The sequence below is a fragment of the Podarcis raffonei genome, chromosome 9 (genome assembly GCF_027172205.1).
Source record: "Podarcis raffonei isolate rPodRaf1 chromosome 9, rPodRaf1.pri, whole genome shotgun sequence".
In the NCBI taxonomy this organism is placed as follows: domain Eukaryota; kingdom Metazoa; phylum Chordata; class Lepidosauria; order Squamata; family Lacertidae; genus Podarcis; species Podarcis raffonei.
In genome coordinates this window covers 76,533,428-76,552,277 of record NC_070610.1, presented here as the reverse complement: position 1 = coordinate 76,552,277, position 18,850 = coordinate 76,533,428, and the positions used below count along the sequence as shown (strand labels likewise).

The 18,850-nt window shown below is 47.9% G+C and overlaps 1 protein-coding gene across 1 annotated transcript in view; it reads left to right on the top strand.

Moving 5' to 3' along the window:
* Positions 1-18,850, top strand: part of ADAM33 (ADAM metallopeptidase domain 33) — a 97,781-nt gene that overhangs the window by 31,952 nt on the left and 46,979 nt on the right. The window contains exons 4-5 of the mRNA XM_053402307.1: positions 9,232-9,310; positions 13,923-13,999. Of these exons, the coding sequence (XP_053258282.1) occupies positions 9,232-9,310; positions 13,923-13,999 (156 nt within the window). The remainder of the gene's footprint in view (positions 1-9,231; positions 9,311-13,922; positions 14,000-18,850) is intronic.

The following is an 18,850-nucleotide window of genomic DNA, read 5'->3' as shown; positions in this document are numbered from 1 at the left end:
AGATTTTTGTTTATTACACTTGGCATGGGGCGTCTCTTATGAGAGCTTTTTTCAAAATGGCTGCCGCTGACTGTGGGCGCCAGTTCGCTCCCGGTGTTCCCTCGAATGGCTTCCCTCCATGCACCCGGGCATTTGGGTTCCTGCTTTCGTTACAGAGGGGCTGGCGGGAATTCTTTTCTCAAATCTAAGGGCGGCTTGTGCAACCTCTGCTGTTTGGGTCCTAAGGGGCTTAGAAGGGACGAAACGTGCCAAGAGTTAAAGTAAACACATTTTCTTGAGCTGGAGTCATAATCAGACTAAACACCAGCAGTTGAGCTGGAAACACCAGCAACGCAGTTCTTGCTTTGCAAACATTGTGGTCAGCTTGTCCGAGCTTTTCTTTGCAAACAGGACAACCACAGCAAACAGCTTTGGCAACACAGCAAAGGGCAGGTCTTAAAATCTGCAGATCGAACGACGCAACCCTGTAATCGCAGCACCATTGCAACAAAGACCAGATGAGCAAGAACAGATTCGCCATCCTTTTGCCAACTTAAATATGCATTAATAATAATAATAATATCCTGCCCATCGGCTTCCAACAAAAGATTAAAAATACAACAAAACATCAAACATTAAAAGCTTCCTTAAACAGGGCTGCCTTCAAATGCCTTCTAAAAGTCAGTTAGTTGTTTATTTCCTTGACATCTGATGGGAGGGTGTTCCACAGAGCGGGCGCCACCACTGAGAAGGCCCTCTGCCTGGTTCCCTGTAACTTCACTTCTCGCAGGGAGGGAACCACCAGAAGGCCCTCAGAGCTGGACCTCAGTTTCCGGGCAGAACGATGGGGGTGGAGACGCTCCTTCAGGTATTTGTTGTTGTTTAGTCGTTTAGTCATGTCCGCCTCTTTGTGAACCCATGGACCAGAGCACACCAGGCACTCCCGTCTTCCACTGCCTCCCGCAGTTTGGTCAAACTCATGCTGGTAGCTTCGAGAACACTGTCCCACCATCTCGTCCTCTGTCGTCCCCTTCTCCTTGTGCCCTCCATCTTTCCCAACATCAGGGTCTTTTCCAGGGAGTCTTCTCTTCTCACGAGGTGGCCAAAGTCTTGGAGCCTCAGCTTCAGGATCTGTCCTTCCAGTGAGCACTGAGGGCTGATTTCCTTCAGAATGGAGAGGTTTGATCTTCTTGCAGTCCATGGGACTCTCAAGAGTCTCCTCCAGCACCATAATTCAAAAGCATCAATTCTTCGGCGATCAGCCTTCTTTATGGTCCAGCTCTCACTTCCATACTGGGCTATTATGCATAGCTTTGATCTCTCTTGTGCAAAGTGCTAACAGCCCAGGAATACTGTTCAGCTTCCCAATAGAACAATTGTGCATCTCCTTCCTTTCCTTTCTCCCCGCTGGATGACTCTGCCCTGCTCGCTGCCCTTTGCAAGACCTTAGCTCTCTGCTATCTGAGAAGGAGCTGCCAAACTCAAAGAGTGGTTCATCTCACCATTTTCTTAGTTTTTGGGCTAAAACTAGGCACTGATGTTTGCCCCTCCACTTTCCCCTGGGGGAACCCGCGGTGGAGTGCTGAATCGGAACAAACGGCAGAGTGGATTGCTGTTTGTTCCGATTTAGTGTAAAGAGCGGATTTCGTCTTTGCTCTCCCGCTTTCCCCTAGAAAACCTGCTCTTTAGCACTAAATCGGAACAACAGCAATCCAAGGAAAACCCCTGCTGTTTGTTCCAATTCAGCACTCCACCACGGCTTCCCCCAGGGGAAAGCGACAGAGCAAAGGCGAAACCGCTTTGACCCCATGCTTTTCTAGGCACAGGGCAAGCAGGAATGTGGATGAAAACCTTGATTTCTGGGCTCCATTCAAAGTGCTGGCTTTGACCTCTGAAGCCTTTGGCGGACCAGGACCCCAATATTTCAAGGACTGCCTTTTCCCCCAGGAATTGACCCGGACCCTGCACTTGTCCCCTGAGGCCCTTCTCTGTGTGCCCAGAGGCTGGCAACACAAGAACAGGGCCTTTTCAGTGGTAGCTCTCTGCTTATGGAATGCTTTCCCCATAGAGGATATCTTTCCCTCTCTTTTTGGTGCAAGGGAAAAGCTCTCCTTTTTACACAGGATTTTGGCTTTTCACTTGAAGGGTTTCAGGTATTGGTGGCCTCTTTTAGAGATCTGTGTTTTGTTTGTATGGGTGTGGGGTTTTTTCCAGCGGTTTTTATTGGATGGATTTGTTGCAATTGCTTGTGGTGTTTCAGTGGTGTGTGTTTTTGATCGCTTTTGTGAGGACTAATAATCATCATAATTTGTAACTGAGCTTTCTAGGCCAGTTTCCAGTAACCATCAATACGAATGTTTAGGAAAAACATTACCAGGGAGGTGAAATTAATAGCAACAAAATTCTAAGCCTAAACTTCTGTTTCCAAACCTAGCACCTTCTGATCCGAGTGAGGTCTTTGCGCAGTTTTCACGCTTGTGATCACTTCTGTCCCTCTGAAACAATTTCTGGAGGTGTTTTGGGTCTTGCCCTGCAGCCAAAGACGCTGCTCTCTCCTGGACCGCAGTGTCCTTTGCTTCCCGACAACCTCCACTCGCTGCACATTCTGGAATGTTATTTCATTTCTTTTATACATAAATGGATTTGTAGACGGGCTGGGTGGGGGGGCGGTTTGTCACGGAGGGAGAGGCGAGGAGGAAAGCAGAGAAAAACAAACAGAGTCGAGACTCTGCTAATGCTCAAGGCGGCTGCCAGCACCCCTGCTGAAAAACCTCGCTTAGCTTGGAGATCAGCCGAGGCAGGAAGTGTTTGGGAGATAGACTTGAGCTTAGAAAGCACTGCCAAGGTTGGAGAGTTTGTTGCGGCTCTATCTCTCGCTCTCTCCAAAGCAGCCAGGAGAAGACGAGAGAGGAAGGAGAACCATAGAATCGCAGGACCACTAGATGACCCCTGTTTCTGAGCTTACCACTCTGCAAGCTGGACGGGGAAGGGTGTGGGGTGCAAGCTTGCCAAAGATGCCTCAGAGATTTGGTCCGCTCCACAGCTCCCTCTTCCCACACAAACACCCCAGAATAGGAGGCTGGTCCCTGAGGGCAGTGCCTTGACTTAAACCTCTATCAGTGGGGGGCTCTACCTGTCGTTGGCTCTGGCGCCCCCTACTGCTGGTCTCCACTCCTCTTGCCCAACCGGTCTATGCGCCAGGATTGCATTGCCCCAGTTCAACTCTAGATGGTGATGTTTAAGCTGCTGGGAAGGTGGGCTTTGGAGAGCCCACAACCCTGCAAAGTTGTCCGTTCTGCAGTCAAGCAGTGTCACAGAGGCAACAAGCTAACTCTCTCCCTTCCATCCCACGGACCCAATCTAAATTGCCACAAACACCCTTCTGGTTTTTGAGAAAGAAATATAGATGAGGAGCACTGCATCCGAAGCTCTCCTCCCACCAACACGGCACATCTGATGCCTGCCAATTGAGACCAGGCACCCTTGAAAATCCTGCGAACCTAGCAGTTCGAAAGCATGTTAAAGTGCAAGTAGATAAATAGGTACTGCTCTGGCGGGAAGGTAAACGGCGTTTCCGTGCGCTGCTCTGGTTCGCCAGAAGTGACTTAGTTATGCTGGAAACATGACCCAGAAGCTGTACGCCGGCTCCCTCGGCCAGTAAAGCGAGATGAGCGCCCCAACCCCAGAGTCGGTCACGACTGGACCTAATGGTCAGGGGTCCCTTTACCTTTACCTTTATCTCCACATAGGGCCAGGAATGACCCGTACCTGAAACCCTCAGGGTAAGGCAGCTTCCTATATTACCGGGATTTCAAAGGCAGAATTGATCAGCTTTGGCTGGTGGCCCAGCTATGCCCCTATCAGGACAGGGATAGCCTGACTACTGTTGTCTATGCTCTGGTAACCTCAAGGTTAGTTTACTGCAATGCGTTATATGTAGAGCTGCCTCTGAAGATGGTTTGGAAACTTCAGCTAGTGCAGAATTCATTGGCCAGGTTGCTCACCGGACTTCAAGACGGTTTGAGCATCTTACACCAATTGTGGTCCGACTCCACTGGCTACCAATTGGTTTCCGGGCTCAATTCAAAGTGCGGGTTTTGACCTATAGAGCCTTAAATGGCTGAGGTCTGCAATACCTCAAGGACCACCTCTTTCCATATGAACCTACCCAGACCCTGAGATCGTCTTCTGAGGTCCTTCTTCATGTGCCTGCTCCTCGAGAGGTGTGGAGGGTGGCAACACGAGAACAGGGCCTTCTCTGCAGTGGCTCCCCGTCTGTGGAATGCTCTCCCTAGGGAAGTTCACCTGGTGCTTCATTATATACCTCTAGGCGCCAGGCAAAAAGGTTCCTTTTTAACCAGACCTTTGGTTGATCTTATTGACACCCAACACCCTTTAAGAATGTGGCTTTTTGGGTGTGGGGGTTATTGGGTTATTGCTTTTGGTTTGATTTTATATGTTGTGGTTTTCTTGTGAACGGCCTGAGACCTCCTGGTATAGGGCGGTGTATAAGTTGAAAGGTCCGTATAGTGAAAGCTCTGGTTTTCCCAGTAGTGAGGTATGGAAGTGAGAGCTGGACCATAAAGAAGGCTGATCGCCGAAGAATTGATGCTTTTGAATTCTGGTGCTGGAGGAGACTCTTGAGAGTCCCATGGACTGCAAGAAGATCCAACCTCTCCATTCTGAAGGAAATGAGCCCTGAGTGCTCACTGGAAGGACAGATCATGAAGCTGAGGCTCCAATACTTTGGCCACCTCATGAGAAGAGAAGACTCCCTGGAAAAGACCCTGATGTTGGGAAAGATTGAGGGCACAAGGAGAAGGGGACGAGAGAAGACGAGATGGTTGGACAGTGTTCTCGAAGCTACCAGCATGAGTTTGACCAAACTGCGGGAGGCAGTGGAAGACAGGAGTGCCTGGCGTGCTCTGGTCCAGGGGGTCACGAAGAGTCGGACACGACTAAGCGACTAAACAACAAAATAAGTTGAATGAATGAATAATAATAGTACAGTGGACGCTCAGGTTGCGAACGTGATCCATGCAGGATGCACGTCCGCAACCCGCAGCACCAGAAACCCACAGTGGCACGTCTGCGCACGCTCAGGTTGCGATTCAGCTCTTCTGCGCATGCACGACTGCCGAAACCCGGAAGTAACCCGTTCTGGTACTTCTGGGTTTCAACGGTCTGTAACCCCCAAAAATGCAACCTGAAGCATCTGTAACCTGAGGTATGACTGTAATAATAATAGGTGTCTGGGGGATCCAGGCGCTTTGACCTTGATCTTAGGGAAGTCAATTGAAAAATCACGTTTTTTGGTGGGGTTTTTTTTGGGGGGGGGTCTTCCTAAAAAAGAGCTCAGCAGCTTTTGGGGTGTCCTGGTTTTTTTACTTCTTGAAATCTGGCAGCCCTATAAGGTACTGTATGAAGAAAGACTTTGTTTGGTTTGCCCTGCCGTTATCGGCCCTGGAAGAAAAGTAAATTTTCTCTGCTCAGATTTGTAAGTCTCCTTCATGTCTTTTCCCTTGGAAGTCTTTCCTCCGGCTAAGCTGAAAAGCCCCGAACGCTTTACCCTTTCCTTGCGGAAAAGGCAGCGCCAATCCCACCCCAGTTGTCTAGGGAGCCCTCGTCGGAGAGCAAAGCCATCTTGACTTTTGCGTCTCAAAAGAGCCTGGGAAAAAAGAGCAGGCCTTGCTGTTATCTGCTGGGTCTCCCCCACCCACTGCCCGCCCCATGGCAGCCCCCCACCCCCCAAAAAAGCTTGCAGTGAATCCCATCGCTGCCTTTTTCCCACAGCTGTCCGCCGTCTCTCAACAGCCGTGCTGGGAGGCTCAGGGAATGACATCCAGCCTAGCTTTGCCGCTGACAAATCACTTCCCGATGTTGGAGAGGATGATAAAAAGCCAGGAATGGAGACAAGAGCATTAATCAAAAGCAGAGGCCGGGATGAATTCTGAGTCTCTGCCTCCCTTGCCTGGCTCCCCACTTTCCCTTCAGATCATCAATGGTGGGAGAAAACAGGCCCTTTGGAGAGGCGCTCGTGGGATCAACTTTGCTACTTGATCCGATAAAGGGAGGCGCCGAGCCGCTGGGAATTGTCAAAGTGGCCGGAGAAAGGTTTTTTTTTTATCCCTCTCTCATCATGCTAGATCTCATGGACATTCAGTGAAGCTGAAGGTTGAGAGATTGAGGACAGAAGGAAGTCCTTCATGCAGCATATAGTTAACCTGTGGAACTCCCTGCCACAGGGATGTCCACCAATTTGAGCTGCTTTAAAAAGAGGATTGGACAAATTCATGGAGGAGAGAGAGGTTCAGGGGCTATTATCCATAATGGTAATTCCAAATGCGGATGTGGAGAGGGCTCTTGTGTTCGAATCCTGCTCGAGGGTTTTGCACTGGCATCTGGTTGGCCATTGTGAGAACAGGATGCTGGGATAGCTCAGTGGGTAGAGGGTGAAACTTAATTTCAGGGCCATGGGTTCGAAAGATTCCTGCATTGCAGGGGGCTGGACTAGATGTCCCTCATGGTCCCTTCCAGCTCTATGATTCTATGACTAGGCGGGTCACTGGCCTTATGTTCTTATGGTTTCTCTGGGGCTTGCCCTAGATATTTAGGGGCTAGAAGTGGAAATCCAAGAGGCAGCTGCAGAAAGCAGAGAGATGTTCTTCAGAAGTTCTGAATACGGCCCTCCGCTTCTCCCTGCCTGGCCCTTTGAATTCTCATCACGCCTCTCTTTGCACTCTTCTTGAGTGTATTCATTCAATTTTATTTATGCATTTTTGATCACATTTGGATACACTTGTTTTCATGCATTTATCCTCTCCTATCTGATTGTTTGTGGACTTCCCAACCTAACTTTCCTCGACATCCAAGCTTGCCCTCTTTTTCTCTCTGTTCTGAACTCTATATTTTGTTTGGTGGTGCTCACAGATTTATCCCTACTTGTAGGTTTATATTTATACCCAGCGCTTTTTTCCTGCGGGTACGCTCAAAGTCCAAGGAATATTGTTTTATTGGTTGTCGTTTTTTTGCACTTGTAGCCCACCTTTTTGTCCAAGGAGCCTTATAGGGTTCTCCCCTTCCTCACTTAACCCTCATAGCAACCCGGGGAGGAAGGTGAGGCCAAGAGTCAGGGAGGAACCCCGAAGTTCACCCAGCGAGCTTCACAGCAATTCGAACCCTGGTCTCTCCCAGGTCCTGTTTATTTTTTCCTTTTCTATTTATTTATTACATTTTTTATTGTTTACTTAACATAATTGTCACAAAATATAAGCAAAATATTGCAAATACATACATACATATAGATTTCAAATAAGCACGTATACATGAAAAAAGGAACAAAATAAAAAGAAAAAAGAAGAAAAGAAAAAAGAAGAAAAGAAGAAAAGTTGGAAAAAATTCTCCCAAGTTTATTCTACAAATATCTCAATACGAAAATAATAATAAAAGTTCATTGATTGACTTCCACCGCTTACACTGCACTTCCTATATACATTTTAAGCAAGACTGTATCTGTTACTCCATATTTTCCCTATACAATCTCACACAAATATTCTAATCAATAAGTTTTCTAAACCTATTTATGTATTACATTTGTAACCCACCACTTAGTTCACAGCGTATTCTGATGCTCTAACCACTAAACCCCACTTCCTGCGCCCAATCCTCTGCAGACCGACTCGCGCAGTGAATCAGGCAAATGGTCCCATCCTGCCCACTCTGAGCAACTCCCTGTCTCCAAGTTCTGGGGCTGTGATGCCCGGAATTGCGCCACATCATCCGACGTTACTCACATCTCCTTAATCTATGAAAACCACTTAAGTCAGCTTTCCTGGGTAAAGGAGTCATGCCTTAGTTATTTGAAACAAAATTAGTACCCAGGATCTACATCAGTGACTGGAAGGGAAGGTTTTGCTTCATGAAATCATCCTCCCTCTCCATTCTTGTGCCTCCAGATGGATGGCCCTGAGTCAGGAACCCGGGGGGAAGGACACAAGGAGTTAATCTCAGTGGTATTTTTTTGGGTGGGGGGGGAATTGTGATTCATCAGAGAGAGATCCTCACCCGACTCCCCGGGTGCCTGGCTTAGCGAAAAAACTGCCACATCGCTCCATTTAAGGCAGTTCTTCAACTGACCCCTTTGGCTGTGTTTTGTGTTCTGAGTTTTGGGGGGTGGTGGGAAGAATTTCTGGTCTCTCGAATCGAAGGAAAACGGAGCGCCTTCTCTGTTAGTGACGGCCTCGGTTCAGAAACCTGCAAAAATCCTTTACTTAAGGCAGAGCCAAGTGGGATTTTGGGTGGGAATAAATGCTGTTTCAATGCAACCGAGGGTTCCTGTGTGGACAGCCTGTTTGCTGAGCCGTACCTGAATTTGTTTTATACGTGTGAAACATACTCGGAGTCGAGAGTGGATTTCATGCTCTTTATTCAGCTCATAGTGGTGGGGAGGAATGGACGTTCCCCCAGAATGTCTGCTTTATATACATTATTTACACAATGGGCCCCAGGTGATTGGCTAATTCCGGGATTCTCCTGTAGGCCAATCAGGTTGCAGATTCACTTCCACCTGGAGCTGGATTGGGTGGCTCTGGTGGGCCAATCAGACTGCTGTATTCTGAATCCTATTGTTCTAGGACCAATCAGACTGCTGCATTCTGAATCCTATTGTTCTAGGACCAATCAGACTGCTGCATTCTGAATCCTAATGTTCTAGGACCAATCAGACTGCTGCATTCTGGGTCCTATTGTTCTAGGACCAATCAGACTGCTGCATTCTGGGTCCTATTGTTCTAGGACCAATCAGACTGCTGCATTCTGGATCCTATTGTTCTAGGACCAATCAGACTGCTGCATTCTGGATCCTATTGTTCTAGGACCAATCAGACTGCTGCATTCTGGGTCCTATTGTTCTAGGACCAATCCGACTGCTGCATTCTGAATCCTGTTGTTCTAGGACCAATCAGACTGCTGCATTTTGGATCCTATTCAACTCAGTGCATAACAACGTGCTATTGTTTTTGCATTTGCCACGGTTTTCTTTTTATATGTCCAATGGTTTTGTACACAGTTTCTGTTGCCTTCTGTTGAAAATGCTTGGAGGTGCTTCATTATTCCTTTGGGGCACGGGTTGGGCTAGATGTCTCTTGGGGTCCCAACTCTACAAATCTGAAACATGAGTAATAATAAAAGGTTATGGATAGGAACATCATGCACATATTTCATCCGAGAACTCACTCTCCCTTTCTTTCCCAGCAGGCTGCTGTCACCAGATTATACGGAGACTCATTATGCAAAGGGTGCGCAGCCCACGACCATCTCACCCAACCTCACGGTAAGTAAGATGCGTCAGGCTGGGTAAATTGGCGATGTTGAGATGTGCAGCGCCAGGGCAGCGCTTAATTCCTTTATCAAGTGCATCGATGTGCCACCTGGCTTGAGAGCACTACATGTGAAAAGGATCTAGGAGTCTTGGTTGACCACAAACTTGACATGAGCCAACAGTGTGACGCGGCAGCTAAAAAAGTCAATGCAATTCTGGGCTGCATCAATAGGAGTATAGCATCTAGATCAAGGGAAGTAATAGTGCCACTGTATTCTGCTCTGGTCAGACCTCACCTGGAGTACTGTGTCCAGTTCTGGGCACCACAGTTCAAGAAGGACACTGACAAACTGGAACGTGTCCAGAGGAGGGCAACCAAAATGGTCAAAGGCCTGGAAACGATGCCTTATGAGGAACGGCTAAGGGAGCTGGGCATGTTTAGCCTGGAGAAGAGGAGGTTAAGGGGTGATATGATAGCCATGTTCAAATATATAAAAGGATGTCACATAGAGGAGGGAGAAAGGTTGTTTTCTGCTGCTCCAGAGAAGCGGACACGGAGCAATGGATCCAAACTGCAGGAAAGAAGATTCCACCTAAATATTAGGAAGAACTTCCTGACAGTAAGAGCTGTTTGACAGTGGAATTTGCTGCCAAGGAGTGTGGTGGAGTCTCCTTCTTTGGAGGTCTTTAAGCAGAGGCTTGACAACCATATGTCAGGAGTGCTCTGATGGTGTTTCCTGCTTGGCAGGGGGTTGGACTCGATGGCCCTTGTGGTCTATTCCAACTCTTCTATGATTCTATGATTCTATGATTCTATGATTCAATGGCAGCCTTCTCTGGGTGGCTTACAAAGAATAACACATGAAACGCAGTAACATGAGCTTCGAGGAGGAGGAAACCGCCAAACTGATAGAGAAAATAATAATAATAATAATAATAATAATAATAATAATAATAATAATAATATTTTATTTATATCCCACCCTCCCCAGCCAAAGCCGGGCTCAGAGCGGCTAACAACAGTAAAAATAGCACAGTTTACATAAAGTCACAGTCAATTAATTTAAATACATTCTAAAATCAATTCAGAATCAAATTAACAGTAACCATTGGCAACCAGATAGAGCTGGACAGCAAGTATCAATTTAAAATGTGGGGTTTTTTTGGGGTGTGTGTTGGTTATTGGGTGGTTGTTTTTATTTTGATTGTGTATTTTGTGGCTTTGTGTTTTGATTTTATTCTGTGAACCACCCTGAGGCCTCTGGGTATAGGGCGGTAGGTAAATTTAACAACACCACCACCACCAACAACCAGCGATAAGTAAACGAATTCCAGCATAAAACAGAGAGGCAAAACAATCTCATGCAGTGGGCACTGAATCCCAAGAGCAGGCGCCGTCAGAAATCACGATGCGGCGAGAACCGAGAAGCCAGGCAATGCCTGTCCATCACTCCATCCTCAGAAATCAGGATGGTCCCTCCATCTCAGTGCTTGGTGAAAAGGGTTTATTTGTGAAGATACAGAAACCCCAGGCTGGAGCAAATTAAGAGATTGCTTTGGAATGACTAATCCTGCAAACCAATCATAATTTTTTCACGACCACTTAACATGGCTTAGTTGGCCTTTAATTGGCTCATTGCGATCATTTATTGATTTTCAAAGCTCTGTAAGAATACACAATGTCCTGAAGCATGGCCTAATGGCATGATTGCGGGAACTGGGGTTGGTAATGGCCTGGACAAGGGCCAATAGAGCCTGATAAAGACAGCTGTTGGTAAGTCCTGGGAAATATGGATGGGAAAGATTGTGTGGCCTGTTCTGCATGCCCGCTGGATGACAAGTTCACAGTCTAGAGCCGATATTTTCAACCTTGGGTCCTCAGATGTTGTTGGATTACAGCTCCTGTTGTTCCTCGCTAGTAGGACCAATGCTCAGAGATGATGGGAGTTGTAGTCCAACAACACCTTGGGACTGGTTGGGGCTGATGGGAGCTGTAGTCCAAAACATCCGGTGGGCACCAGGTTGGCAAAGGATGCCCTGCAGAAACTAGTATTCATCATCATCATCATCAAATCTTAATTGGCATCATTTACAAACATTCAGAATAAATAGGTCAGTGCAACCTTATCGCCGTTTCAATAATACAGTCATTTGCTAAAAGGGAAGAAAAGGAGGCAAGCAATTTCACCTCTGTGGGTCTCCGGCAAGGGCAGGATCCTGTAGCGTATTTCGGCGGCAAAAAATCAAATAGAGGAACTTAGCTACTGTCTTGATGAGCTCCTGAGCTCTCCCCTGTAATAGGAAGGATATAACCTCTGTCTCTGGTTTCCATATTGGGATACAGAGATGGTCTAAAAATTGTTGGCGGAGATCATCATGCGTTTTACATTTAAAGGCCATGTGAGCTAGAGTTTCCACCAGGTGAGCATCGCATGGGCAGTTCCTATCTCCTTCTGCCATACCCGCAAACCTACCCCAAAGGAGGTTAGAAGGGTTAGAATTGAACCTAGCCAGCGAAGAAGCCCTTCTTTTTTGTGGGTTAAACAAAAATTGTTGATAATTTGGGTTAAATCCCTGCGCCCAAGAGAGTTGAAAGTAAAGAAGGGAACATATTTTTTCCACTACTGAGATTAGTTTGGAAAAGCCACAGCACCCAGGAGATCCTCTGAAAGCCCAAGTTGCCGTGTTCTTGTTGTTTAGTCGTTTAGTCGTGTCCGACTCTTCGTGACCCCATGGACCAGAGCACGCCAGGCACCTCTGTCCTCCACTACCTCCCGCAGTTTGGTCAAACTCATGCTGGTAACCTCGAAAACACTATCCAACCATCTCGTCCTCTGTCGCCCCCTTCTCCTTGTGCCCTCCATCTTTCCCAGCATCAGTGTCTTCTCCAGGGAGTCTTCTCTTCTCATGAGGTGGCCAAAGTACTGGAGCCTCAGCTTCACGATCTGTCCTTCCAGTGAGCACTCAGGGCTGATTTCCTTAAGAATGGATAGGTTTGATCTTCTTGCAGTCCATGGGACTCTCAAGAGTCTCCTCCAGCACCAGAATTCAAAAGCATCAATTCTTCGGCGATCAGCCTTCTTTATGGTCCAGCTCTCACTTCCATACATCACTACTGGGAAAACCATGGCTTTAACTATACAGACCTTTGTTGGCAAGGTGACGTCTCTACTTCTCAAGATGCTGTCTAGGCCTGTCATTGCCCTTCTCCCAAGAAGCAGGCGTCTTTTAATTTTGTGGCTGCTGTCACCATCTGCAGTGATCAAGTTGCCATAACTTTGTGCAAAACAGTTGTAGCCCTGGGGAAGGGAAGGAGTCGGATGGAACTTTGCTAAGTAAAGTATCTTTGTCAGCTGAAAAACAAATGTTTAGCCAACATAAAAGAAAACTTGTTCAGGCAACTGTCTCTGGCTTATGTTGGCCTCCCTCTAAACACAGGGCTGCGTAAGATACGCAGCATATCTTACAACAAAAATCTTACATAGAAGGGCTGCCTGCACTTTCTTGATTGAAATTCCTAAGTGCAGTTTAGCTCTAACTTTAGCATTAAAAACCTTGAGGGCAGGAGGGATGTGTTGGTTACCTTTTGTTGCAAAGAAGCACAAGATGGCCTGCATAGACAGCTTGCTGGCATTTACCGCCGTTGCGCAGCGAACTAGTATTCAAAGGTATACTTTTCCTGAACCTGGAAGCTCTATACAGCAAAATCCACATAGCACATGCGGAATGGGGCAGCTGATATTCAGCCTGCAATTAAAATTGAGAAAGTGGAAACAATAACAACAATAAATTTCTTTTAACAATCACAATTTGCACTTTCCTAAACGATGCACAAAGCAAACCACAGCCACCCTTCAACGTTCTCTCAATTTTGCAATGGGTAGAGACGTCACCTTGCCAACAAAGGTCCGTATAGTTAAAGCCATGGTTTTCCCAGTAGTGATGTATGGAAGTGAGAGCTGGACCATAAAGAAGGCTGATCGCCGAAGAATTGATGCTTTTGAATTCTGGTGCTGGAGGAGACTCTTGAGAGTCCCATGGACTGCAAGAAGATCAAACGAATCCATTCTTAAGGAAATCAGCCCTGAGTGCTCACTGGAAGGACAGATCGTGAAGCTGAGGCTCCAGTACTTTGGCCACCTCATGAGAAGAGAAGACTCCCTGGAGAAGACACTGATGCTGGGAAAGATGGAGGACACAAGGAGAAGGGGGCGACAGAGGACGAGATGGTTGGATAGTGTTTTCGAGGTTACCAGCATGAGTTTGACCAAACTGCAGGAGGTAGTGGAGGACAGAGGTGCCTGGCGTGCTCTGGTCCTTGGGTCACGAAGAGTCGGACACGACTAAACGACTAAACAACAACACAACTCAAATGCATATTCTAGAGTTAGGTTTACACTAGAGTAAAGGGGGGTTGGGATAAAATTTAGACTGATAATAATGATTTTTTTAAAAAAAATCCATGATGGAATTTTGCTGCTTTTCAAAATCCGAAATCACGACACCCTGGCCGGTTTCAGTTCATCTGACCGCCTCTCAGATTTGCGTATAAAATCTGCACAATTTTCTCTGCAGAAAACAACCAGCCTAACCCACAGTTCCCATCTGTTCCCTCTGATTCCAGGAACACTGCTACTACCATGGCCACGTCCGAGGGTACGAGGGTTCCTGGGTGGTCCTCAGTACCTGCTCTGGAATCAGGTAAGAAAAGTGATGCAGGGAGACTGGGCTCTAATAGCCACTGGTCCTCCCTGTGAGGACGGTCGTCCTTTTGCACCTTCTGATATCCCTAAATCCTTCTGGGCGACTTGGACAGAGCTTCCTTGCTCTTCCATCATATCAGTCTTGGAATTGACCAGCGATTGTGTCTAGCGTTTATCCGGAATCTTTGGCCTGGTTGAATTTTGTTTGTCTCTTGGCATGAAAATGGCCCCTGAAGATTGTATTCATTTTTTGGGGGGTGAGCGATTTAAAGACTTCTTAGTCGTGGTGGTTTTGCCTTAAAATATCATAGAATTGTGGAGTTGGGACCTTGAGGGTCATCCAGTCCAACCCCTCTGCAGGAGGAATATGCAGCTGTTCCATGCGGGAATCGAACCTGCAACCTGGGCACTCTAATTAACAATATCGCCATATATTTATTAATTACATTTATAGCTCACTTTTTTTCTCCGAGGAGCCCAAGGTGGCGTGCATGGTTCTCCCTCTCCTCGCTTTAATCTCCACACAACAACCCTGTGAGGTAGGTTAGGCTGAGAGGCAGTGACCAGCCCTTGAGGTCACACACAGTGAACTTCATGGCTCTGCAGGGATTCAAACCCTGGTCTCTTCCAGGTCTTCGGCTGACACATAGAATTCTAGAACTATAAGAGTTGGAAGGGACACCAAGGGTCATCTAGTCCAACCCTCTGCAGTGGACTCTAACCACTACACCACACTGCCCATTCCCCTCGCTGCTATGTATACCTGAAGGAGTGTCTCCACTCCCATTGTGCTGCCCGGACACTGAGGTCCAGCTCCGAGGGCCTTCTTTCTGGCGGTTCCCTCATTGCGAGAAGCCAAGTTATAGGGAACCAGGCAGAGGGCCTTCTCGGTGGTGGCGCCTGCCCTGTGGAACACCCTCCCACCAGATGTCAAGGAAATAAACAATTATCTGACATTTAGTAGACATCTGAAGGCAGTCCTGTTTAGGGAAGTTTTTAATGTGTGACATTTTAATGTATTTTTAACCTTTGTTGGAAGCCCCCCGAGTGGCTGGGGAAACCCAGCCAGATGGACGGGGTACAAACAATGAATTACTATTACTTACTACTATGTAAAAAATTCACCCCTTACACAAACTTTTTCAAGAGCTAAGTCCCAGCACCAAATTACATAGGGTGTAAGAATCGGATCTTTTGTTTGGTCATCCGTTTACCTTTGAATTCCCTTCTGCGACATATCAGGCAGACGCCATCTCTTATCTTTCTAATGATTATTTCAGACCTTCCTTCTTTTCCCAGCAAGCAGACACTTTGAATCTGGTCTGTGTCGGCACTGGACGAAACCGTGTTTCTGTATATTTTCATTGTATCGTTAAATCGCTTTGGGGTGTTTTATGGGAAGTGATTTGCGAAATAAGGGCGTAAACCATTTCCCTTCCAAACTGGCCCCACAGGGTGGGGGTATGTGTTTGGATCCTGGCTGGTTTGGGGGAAATCCACTGTGACTTTTCCCCTTGCCCAAACCCCAAACCTTGGGGTGGAGGAATGAAATGACCTCCAGTTGCTTTTGATAAGGGTATTTGGGATGTTATCTCAAGAAGAATAGGATTAGGCCCAAGGCTATCAGGCAATTCAACTTTATCTCATGAAAGCCAGTTGAACAATCGCTCGGAGTCATTCTGTCCCAGAAATGGAGATGGGGTTTTTTTTGGGGGGGTCCTCTTGCTATTTCCTCTACCCTCAGAAGCTCAAGGGGAGCCCTGTGGGAGAGGGCCTTCTCTGTGGTGGCCCCTGACCTGTGGAACTCCTTTCCACAGGAGAAAGGAGGAAATACATCTTCATCGCGCAGCTTCCAGAGGATGCTGAAGAGTCACCCCTTCACCCTGGCTTGCCTTGTTTTTAGGACTGCAAGTTGTTTTAAATTGCTTCCAATATTGTGCGATAAATAAACAAGCAACTTTTTACCCCCCCCCCCCACTGTGGGACGCATTCCCATTCCAGGTTTGTGGAAATCTGGTGGTGGGTGTGGCCAGACGCAAAAGTGGCCGGAGCAATTGGTACGTCTCCTCCCTCCCTCCATCCGGCAGGCTGTGATTCCAGCATGCAAAAGTAAGGGACCGCATAGAATCACAGAGCTGGAAGGGACCCCCTGGGATATCTAGTCTGACCCCTTGCCTTTACTTATTTATTTATTGAATTTGTAAACCGCCCTTCCTCTGAAGATGCTGGGGCAGTTTGCAGCAGAAAATTACAAAAAGGGGAATACAAAATGCGCACTAAACCACAAAACCACAAAGACCTCTCCATCCTCCTTCCGGAAAAACGTAGTTCGAGGTCTCTGTGGCGCAGTGGGTCAACCAGAAGGTTGGTGGTTCGAGTCCACCCAGGGACGGCTGTGGGCAGGACCCCTGAATTGCAGGGGGTTGGGCTAGATGACCTTTGGGGGTCCCTTCCAGCGCTCCAGTTCTGTGATTCTGCGTTCCAGCCGGGCCAAAGTGCTTGGGAAGGACGCAGAGCAAAGTTGGCGAGGGGTTTAGCCCCGAGCACAGTGTTTCTTGGTGGGGAGCACCCTGAGGGCCTGAGAGAGGGCTGCATTTGGCCCCCAGGCCTGAGGTGTCCCACCCCTGCGTATCTTTTTTAATGGCAGCCCAAACCCTCCCCACTGGGAGAGTTGCCAAGCGCTAGGACCTCAAGGGGCTGAGTCTTCCTTCCCCACCCGGTTCGACTTACTCCCCGGATGCTGTCAAAATCTGGCTGTGGAAAATTTGCCAGAGCTGAAGGCCCAAGGGGGAGGGGGAGGAAGTGAAGGGGGGTTCTCAGCAACCCAAATATGATCCTTTCTCTACTCCCCCCACTGCTTGTCTAGGTGTGCAGCCTGGGAGTCATTCTGGACTCACAGCTGTCCATGGAGGCACAGGTCAATTCTGTGTCCAGGGCAGCAGTCTACCAGCTCCATCTGGTGCGCAGGCTGAGACCCTCCCTGCCCAAAGACTGTCTGGCCAGAGTGGTGCATGCTCTGGTTATTTCCCGCTTGGACAACTGCAATGCACTCTAAGTGGGGCTACCTTTGAAGGTGACTCGGAAACGACAACTATTCCAGAATGTGGCAGCTAGACTGGTGACTGGGAGTGGCCGCCGGGACCACATAACACTGGTCCTGAGAAATCTGCATTGACTCCCAGTATGTTTCCGAGCACAATTCTAAGTCTTGGTGCTGACCTTTAATGTCCCAAAACGGCCTTGGTCCAGTATACCTGAAGGAGCATCTCCACCCCCATCATGCAGCCTGGACATTGAGGTCCAGCTCCGAGGGCCTTCTGGTGATTCCCTCCCTGTGAGAAGGGAGGTTACAGGGAACCAGGCAGAGGGCCTTCTCGGTGGTGGCGCCCTCCCTGCGGAATGCCCTCCCATCAGATGTCAAGGAAATAAACAACTACCAGACTTTTAGAAGACATCTGAAGGCATCGCTGTTCAGGGAAGTTTTTAATGTGTGACATTTTAATGTACAGTGGTACCTCGGCTTAAGTACTTAATGCGTTCCGGAGGTCCGTTCTTAACCTGAAACTGTTCTTAACCTGAGGTACCACTTTAACTAATGGGGCCTCCTGCTGCCGCCACGCCGCCGGAGCCCGATTTCTGTTCTCATCCTGAAGCAAAATTCTTAACCTGAGGTACTATTTCTGGGTTCGTGGAATCTGTAACCTGAAGCGTCTGTAACCTGAAGCGTATGTAACCCGAGGTACCACTGTATTTTTAATCTTTGTTGGAAGCTGCCCAGAGTGGCTGGGGAAACCCAGCCAGTTGGGCGGGGTACAAATAATAAATTATTATTACAGTGGTACCTCGGGATGTGAACGGGATCTGTTCCGGAGCCCCGTTCGCATCCTGAAGCGAACGTAACAAGCGATGGCGTGTCTGCGTATGTACGGGTCGCGTTTTGCCGCTTCTGAGCATGCGCGTGACGTCATTTTGAGCATCTGCGCATGTGCGAGCGGTGAAACCCGGAAGTAACGCACTTCGCTACTTCTGGGTTGCCGCACAGCGCAACTCGAACGCGCTCAACCTGAAGCACATTCAGCCTGAGGTATGACAGTATTATTATTATTATTATTATTATTATTATTATTATTATTATTATCACTCCCAACCCCGCAGTTCCTTTCACAAGAAAGGAGATTCCAACTGAATATCAGGAAGAACGGCGAGAGCTGTTTGACAGGGGAACGGTCCCTCTCAGGAGACTGTGGGCTCTCCTTCCTTAGAGGTTTCAAAGCAGAGTTTGGAGGGTTGGGCTGGATGATCCCTGGGGGTCACTCGCAACTCCACAACTCCAGGATTCTGTGACTCAAAATAACTCCTGGGCCTGAGCGGCATCTTGAGGAATGCCGGCGGGTGAGGTCATCTCTCAGCTATGCGCACACGCTCTCTCACACATACACAAAACTCGTTCTGGAGTCAGGATGTCAGCGGACATTCAGATGACTCGCGCTAGCTGGAGGGTTGCCCTGTGCCCTTCTCGCTGGAGGCTGTGGCTGAACTGGGAGGGTGGTCTAATCTCTCGCAGATCTCATTTCTTGCATCTTGCAAGGGTCCCTCTGTTTCCCCTGGCCTAAGGGCTGCAGCTCAGCAGCAGAGACCCTGCTTTTCCCACAGAAGGTCTCGGGTTCGATTTCTGATGCTAGAATCGCCAAACAGGGCTGGGAGAGCAGCTGCGCGTCAGTGTAGATGATACTGAGCCAAATGGACCCAATGGTCTGACTCACTGTAAGGCACCTTCTTGTGTCCTCTCTGTCTGTTTGTCTGTCTATCTGTCCTTTCTTCAATCATAGAATTGTAGACCTGGAAAGGG